An 8302-nucleotide genomic window follows, 5' to 3' on the forward strand; every position below is an offset into this window, starting at 1 on the left:
TGTAATACTTTATTGCAACAATGGAAATAACTCAAACATAAAATGTAATATAAGACACAAAATTAAGCAAAAGAGTGTGGCCACTTGTAGACCCAATGGTGGATCATTGCTAAAATTCTAAGAAATGGATGAATACAACTACAATAAACACGCACTGGTAGCTAATTCATTATATTTGATTAAATGATAAGAGAGAGAATAATGGCACAAAGCTCTAACTCAAGCCTTAAGTAAGTAATCAAAGAAATTAAATATTTATCATATAAAAGTAACATTTTTACAAATGTATCATATAACATTATTACAAAATCATGAGCATGGACACAAAATAGCTCATGCACACATAGTCAAATACTTGTTAAAAATGTTGTGAAGTACATAACAATTTCAATGAATTTTCCAAAGTAATACCATTACATCCTTCCTCCTTTATTACATCAACTTTATTATATCAATAAAATTTGTGCACCCATATTAGAATAGCAATACGTAATTGAATTTTTGTTTAATGCAACTCTAACAACCCTAGACTTAATTAATCTCTATCTTTTTATGTGACCGAACTTAAAAACATCTCTTCCCCATTACAATTTTTTTTACTTTAATATTATCCAAAATATACCAATGATTGTTCTTTTAATGAAATCTAGTAATATTTCAAGGTTCTTTATCTAATAACACACTCTTTATACTATAAAAATGTTGTCTTCTTTTGATTTATTTATGTCAATTTCAATGATAATTTCTTAAAAAATGGAATAATAATTTTTTGTTTGTAATCTCTCCTCAAGATACATAGTAGAAGATCCAAGATGCAAAAGGAAAAGGAGATTCAGGTGCAACTTTTTGGAATATGCAGGTTTTTCTTTGCTAACTACTAGTGGGCTATTTGACCTCGTGGATGTAATTAAAATATTCTATTATATTTTCTAACATTGGTGACAATTAGCTTCCAACAATTTGCCTTATAACTTTATGATATCTTGAAAAAGTTCAATAAAAACATCAGTGTTAATCATAATTTTATTTTTTCCCTCTAGTACAATAGATCAAAATTGCATCCTTGCATTTGCAGAAGAGCACTTTGACCTCCATATACTTAATTATTTCAATCTTTCAAATTCTTTGAAACTATACTCATTAATCTTCCTCTCAGAAAACAATTTTATATGGCTAGTGTTTTTTAATCATTTTAAGCTTTGAAGTTTTTGGTCAGAATTTGGTGATTTTTTTGGGTCAAATCTTGACATTTCTTATTTAAAATTAGGTTTTGACTAAATATATGGGCTCGACACCCTGAAAAAACCTTGACACACTTAGATAGATCACATAGGAGAAATTACATCGACGCGTTTTGAACCATCTAGTGTGGTTCATCTTCAGGACAAGATGAACCACACTGGATGGTTCGAAATGTGTCAATGAAATTTCTCCTATGTGATTGTTTGGGAAAGATTTTTTCATTATTAATATGGATCAGAGAAGTCTAAACTTAGACACTTAGATAGACTTCAACTCAACATTTTATCCTCTATAAATTCTTTATATAATCAAAACTAAAAAAGAAACCTCCAAAATATATAACATATAAACTACAACTCAAATTTTTGTGCTTGTAAAATCTTTATATCATCAAAATTTCAAAAAATAAAAATACATTAAATTAATTCATTTACAAATTGTAAATGTGAAATGCAATGCACTAACTTTGATAATTTATACTACTAATTTTGGGAGTTGTCTTTAGTGAGAATTTTTGGACTTTCTGGTGCCAAAATCTAGCTAAAAAAATTGAGGTGAAATTTCAATTTGTGTTATTGAAATTGGTTTTTTTGACTATATATATATGGATTCAACACCCTGAAAAACCCCAGGGCACTTCGATTGTGCAGGGATTACCCATCAAACTTGTGATTTCAATAGATTCCTACTGATTTTAGAGAAATTAAAACAAAAAAAACCCAAAAAAACCCATCGTAAAAACTTCCAAAAAATCATACTAAAAACAACTAAATTTAATCTTTGATGATATTAATCATCTATCCAAAACTTCTATCATTATGAAAATCGACTTGTCTAATCATTCTGTAATTTACTATGTAATTTGATAAAGAGTTGTTAGTAACTCATTCAATGGAATGAAGAAAAGGTAAATGTTATAAAACTTTGTATCTAGTGATTTAGAATTGGTCAAACACAAATCTTCACAAATACTCAGTGGTGATTAAAAGATTCATATAGCTATTTTTTTGTTGTTCACTTCCCGAAATGGACTATCTTAACAAAAGGACTTTCAAGACTTTATTACAAATTTATAACAAAAGGACTTTCAAGACTTTATTATAAATCTATATATTTTTAAGATAAAAAATTAAAAAATAATAATATTTTCAAGATTTTAAGGGGGAAAAAATATATTTTTATATTTTTAATAAATCAAATTTATTAATCTTTTCAATTTGTTTTAGAAAAGTTTTAAGTGGACAATAATGAACATGAAGTTATACAATTTAATATTATTGTTAATAAGAATTATTTAGCTACATGTAAAGTATTATACAGCTTGAGTATGTTTAACGGTTAAGAGTTTGTGTTTTTTCTTAAGAGTTTATTGGTTCAAAGCCAGAGGGGTAGAGTATGTAGGTGGGTCCCTTGTCCCACAAACGAGGGGGTCTTATACACCAATTTGATGTTGGGCAAAGGTGGGTCCCTTGTCCAACAACCAAGGGGGTTCTTGTCACGTGTTCACAACCAGACGGTTAGAGTATGTATCATTCGGGGAAGGTGGCTCCCTATCATTCGGGGAAGGTGGCTCCCTTGTTCCACAAACAAAGGGGTCTTATACATCAATTTGATGTTTGGCTTGGGCGTGACCTTAAATTTGGATAATAATAATAATATTTAAATTATTAAAATATTAAATTAATTTATAGATTAATATTTTTTTGACAAAAAATCTTATACACCAATTTCATGTTTGGCTTCATCGTGACCTTAAAATTAAATAATAATAATAATATTAAAACTATTAAAATATTAAATTAATTTATAAATTAATATTTTTTTGACAAAAAATATAAGCTATTAAACCTATATAAATATACGAATAAATAATTATTTTTTTAAAATTATATGTTTTTAAATTCGATTGGTTGATTATTTTAATATTTTTATTTATAATAAATTTTTATAGGTAAGATTTTTCATATTTGATATTTAATTTTATTAGAGGTCATAATTTTATTTTAATGGTTGAGTTGATCATGTTATTTTTGAGAATTGAACCTAAATGAGTTAAATAACAATTATTATTTTTCGGGTAGTTTAAATCATAGATGAAATGTCTAATCTAACTTATAGAGGAAATGACTTTTTCCACAATCATTTTTCTGGTTAATTTTAATCAAAATCGGAAAGAATTTTTTAAAAACTTGAAATTGTTTAATCTGCATAATTTGAGTGCCCTAGAGGTTTTTTAAGGCGCTGAAGCTAAATATGCATTCAAAAATGTATTTTAAGCAACATAAAATCTTGAAATTGTATTTCTGTATTTTCGTGAATTCCGTGAAAAAGAGTATTTCGTTTATAAATTAGACTAGGCCATTATTTTCAACCATGTAAAATAAAGTCAATTGACCATCAGGATTATGGGTGCCCTATATGTTCTTGATGGTGTTTGAATCTATTTTTATGAGGTGTTTTTAATGGTGTTGAATCTATTTCAACTATAAAAAGATAATTTAAACTCCCACAATCAGATTTCTTAATTTTTTTTTTTTTAAATTCCAACAATTCATAGTTAAGACGAAATTGTCCCCTGATTAAACAACTGTCATACAAAACACTTTCATGGTATTTTTTTGGGAATTATCAAAACTATTAATGTAACGGTGTTTTTAATGGTATTGAATCCATTTCAACCATAAAAAGATAATTTAAACTCCCACAATCAGATTTCTTAATTTTTTTTAAATTCCAACAATTCATAGTTAAGACGAAATTGTCACCTGATTAAACCACTGTCATACAAAACACTTTTATGGTATTTTTTTTGGGAATTATCAAAACTATTAATGTATCGGTGTTTTTAATGGTATTGAATCCATTTCAACCATAAAAAGATAATTTAAACTCCCACAATCAGATTTCTTAATTTTTTTAAATTCCAACAATTCGTAGTTAAGACGGAATTGTCACCTGATTAAACAACTGTCATACAAAACACTTTCATGGTATTTTTTTTTGGGAATTATCAAAACTATTAATGTATCTGTTAAAAAAATATGGAGTCGTCTTGAGCGCAATTTTTTGGACTTTCCAGTACTTGCGGAAAAAATTGAGGTGAAATCTTGATTTATGTTATTTAAATTGGTTTTTTGAATGTATATGTGAATTCAACCCCCTGAAAAACCCTTAAAGCACCTAGATTGTGGAAAAGTTACACATCAAATTCCTGATTTCAATAAATTCCAACCAAATTTTAGAAAAATTAAATCGAAAATAACTACCGAAAAACTTGAAAAAACAAATTTAAATAATTTTCTTTTAAATTATAAAAAATATTAATATATACCGAGTCAAAAGATAATTTTGATACACGCAAACTACTTCACTCCGCTGTTTTTTATTCACATAGAAAAAAGCAACCAAGCTATTCGACTCCTTTTTCCTTCCCATTTAAAGTTGAATGACATTAATGTGAGGGTATTCTAGAAAACTCATTTGAACACAGGACAAACAAACCAGCGGAACTTTATCGAACTCGGTTCCAACCAGAAGTCGGTTATTTTAAGCAAAGTTTTGCAACTTCAATTGGATACGCTACAAAGGTGATAGGGTGTTCTGTTAGGATTTTAAATTGAGTTTCAATTTTTTATGTCTTTATTGGGCGTGTGGTCATATGGCTTTAGGGAGGGCAGGAGTGGATGGTAGGAGGCATGAAAAGGATCGTTGCACCAGGCGCATAGTCAAAGGACTTCACAATGTTGGTAATACTTGTTTCTTCAATTCGATTATACAGAATTTGCTTGCAGTGGGTTTGCTTCGTGATCATTTCATGAAACCCGCACAATTTCCTGAAGGCCCAATAACTTCAGCTCTGAGAAAGTTGTATGTTGAAACAAGTACAGAGGGATCGAAGCAAGTAGATGACGCTAACAGTGAACATACATGGTGGAATGAAGGAAATGAGACTGTCAACCCCGAGGTTCTTTTCAGTGCTATTTGTGCAAAGGTTCCTCAGTTTAGGGGATTCAGGCAGCAGGACAGCCATGAGTTGCTCAGGTGTTTACTTGACAACTTGCATACTGAAGAATTACTGAATTTAAGCAACTCAGAGTCCACTAATCCTGGAGATGGAGAGGCAGCTAAGGCCAACGCCGATGAAAGTTCGAACCAGACGAGCAATACAACATTTATGAATCGTATCTTTCAAGGTCAGCTGCGCAGTACAGTTTGCTGTTCAAAATGTGGTTACCGTTCGGAGACGTACGAGCCATTTTATGATTTGTCATTGCCCATTCCAAATGAACTAGAACCCACGAAAATCTCACGGCCTCAACATAAAAGCCCACAATCCTCCAAAGTAATTTCTGCCACTGAAACCCATGATTTGTTGTATGAAGATCTTCCTGATGCAGCAGAGAATGTCCGTGGAATTGAGAATCATTTTGTAGAAGACAGTACAGCCAAATCTGATTTTGGTCCGCTTGGTTGCTCTGGGTCTCCTCTTCCTGACAAAGAAATGGACTCTGTTACTAGTAAGGAGCTTGAAGTAACACAGGTATCTGCAGAGTTGAACACAGATGATGCATTAGCCAAACCATTGGGCACCAGGGTCTCATCAATTATAGGAATTGATCCTATTGATGATATTTTTGATAAGGAAAAGACGTCTGTAGTTGTTGGTGAATCAGAGAACAATGAAAATGGTTTGTTTATGGGTGTACCTGTCACTACTGAAACCGGGGAAGAAGAGGCAGCTATTCCAATGTCTATTGATGCTTGCCTAGTGGAGTTCACAAGACCAGAGCTCCTTAGAGGAGCAAATGGATGGAAATGCCCAAATTGTGCTTCTGGGCTTGTTAATGGTTCTGATAATCAGGAAAATATGACAGCAAAGGAAGACCAGAATATGGGATTTAATGGCATGTTGAAAGCAGAATCGTTGCAGAATATTTCAGAGTCTGTAATGGATGAGAATCCAGCGAAGAAGTCCAAAAAGACAGAACTCGAAGTTTCGACTTCGCCAAGGTGTTTGGAAAACTCTGGTACAAAAGCAGATGAATTTCAAGAACATAGTAGGTGTGTAACAGGCAGTGGAGCTGGTATTAATGACAATGCATGCCCGCAGACTCAGGTTCTGTGTAGTTTAAATGATATAGACAATGTTCTGCCCTCTAACCAGGAGGGCCATCAAATGAGAAGGGGATTTGCGGGTGAAGATAGTGTCCCTGTACATGATTCCTCTGCACAATGGGATTCATGCAGTCATAGACTGGGGCATTCCAATGAGAATGAAAGAATTTTGGGAGATAAAGACAGTTCAGAAATTGATGGGATCAATCACGCTGAAAGCCCTGCATCCACAGGTTGGGAAGAGGGTGAAAGGCCCGCATCCACAGGCTGGGAAGAGGGTGGCACAATACATGCAAATTGGGGAGAATGGCCTGCATCCACAGGCTGGGAAGAGGGTGGCACAATATCTTCAAATTGGGGAGAACGGCCTGCATCCACAGGCTGGGAAGAGGGTGACACCACACATGCAAATTGGGGAGAACGGCCTGCATCCACAGGCTGGGAAGAGAGTGGCACAATATCTTCAAATTGGGGAGAAAGGCCTGCATCCACTGGCTGGGAAGATGGTGGCACAATATCTTCAAACTGGGGAGAACGACCTGTATCCACAGGCTGGAAAGAGGGTGGCAAAGCATATGCAAATTGGGCAGAATGCCCTGAATCCACAGGCTGGGAAGAGGATGGCACAATATATGCAAATTGGGGAGAACGAGATTTGGAGCCCCAAAAACTTAGTTCAAGTGGAGAAGGGCATAGACCAAAGAAAAGAAAATCAAGGACAAGTGAGCATGAAGCCATTTCCGATAGCATAATACAGGAAGCAACCAAAACATATCTCATCAGCAATGCTCCACCTGTTCTAACCGTACATTTGAAAAGGTTCAAACATGACTCTTTTGGAAGCTTATGCAAGTGGAATGATCACGTTGCTTTTCATGAGAGGTTTGATCTCAGGCCCTATTTGGACCCCAGGTAATTCCGAACTTTTGAAGCATGTTTGTTATGTATTGCTATTTTGCTATTTTCTATGTCACAGTGCGGAGTGTATGATTGGTTCACAGTATATATTGATTGAGGTTTATTATTTACATTTTCTTGAGCTTAAGAGGCACCACTTTTCCCATTTTTTCTCATGCACTCTTGGCCTAAGTTTTTTTTTAATCTGTTCTCTCTTTTCCATTAAACTCCTCAAACAATTGAAGGTATTTACTTCCCTCATTTTGAAGCTTTTCTTTTAAGAGATTTCTCTCTTTTCTATAAATGTCTTCTTTCCCAACCCCATTGACCAAATTTAGCCATTGTCACTTTCATTGCTGTTTTTTCTCTTATTCATTTTACGAGAAGAGCAATAGTCTAATATAGAACGATATGTATTTAGTGTTTTGTTATATATAGAACAGTATGTAATTCATTTTTTTTCATGCAGATGTCATGACAAAGACAATTGTATATACCGACTAATTGGAGTGGTTGAGCATGAAGGCACCATGGAATTTGGTCATTATGTTGCATATGTAAGATGTGATCAATGGTTTTATGCCAGTGATTCTTGTGTGAAGGAAGTGTCCTTGAGAGAAGTTCTGGAAAGTGCGGCCTACATACTGTTTTATGAGAAGTGTGAATTGTGAAGAACTACAAGAATCTTGATTAAGTTTTATGTTCTCTATTGTTTTGTTTGCATATTTTTATTAATATGTGAAGGAAACAGTGTTATTTTGGTGCATGATGAGGCATCACAAAAATATGGAATATGGTCAATGCCTCTAGTAGCATAATAAATATGCAATTTTATATTTGTTATTAACTACAGCAACGAATTTCGATGGCAGATACATTTTTAACATGTAAATGTACTTTCTTCACTTATACTTAAGCGCTTAACCTGATTTGTAAATGCTCTCTGATCAATGCTAGGATTTTCTTTATTACTGGCTTCCCTCTCACTTTGTTTACTTGGGCCTCTCCTTTGTCCATCTTTATGGGCTTTTAGTCCCTGGCCATTTTC

The 8302-nt window shown here is 33.2% G+C and overlaps 1 protein-coding gene across 1 annotated transcript; it reads left to right on the forward strand.

Moving 5' to 3' along the window:
• The first annotated feature begins 4788 nt into the window (after nt 1–4788).
• Nucleotides 4789–8100, forward strand: LOC149224712 (ubiquitin carboxyl-terminal hydrolase 2-like). Its single transcript, XM_089383597.1, has 2 exons — nt 4789–7269; nt 7724–8100. The coding sequence occupies exons 1-2, from the start codon at nt 4901–4903 to the stop codon at nt 7923–7925; spliced, it is 2571 nt and encodes an 856-aa protein (XP_089239723.1). The 5' UTR covers nt 4789–4900; the 3' UTR covers nt 7926–8100.
• The last annotated feature ends 202 nt before the right edge of the window (nt 8101–8302 follow it).

This window comes from Pinus tabuliformis, chromosome Q (genome assembly GCF_031772625.1).
Source record: "Pinus tabuliformis cultivar Carrire ecotype Pingquan chromosome Q, CPIR1, whole genome shotgun sequence".
Taxonomy (NCBI): Eukaryota; Viridiplantae; Streptophyta; class Pinopsida; order Pinales; family Pinaceae; genus Pinus; species Pinus tabuliformis.

Coding starts and splice junctions, on each gene's coding strand:
- LOC149224712 (XM_089383597.1), top strand. CDS start 4,901: ATGGCTTTAGGGAGGGCAGGAGTGGATGGTAGGAGGCATGAAAAGGAT. Junction 7,270..7,723: donor AGGCCCTATTTGGACCCCAG/GTAATTCCGAAC, acceptor TTTTTCATGCAG/ATGTCATGACAAAGACAATT.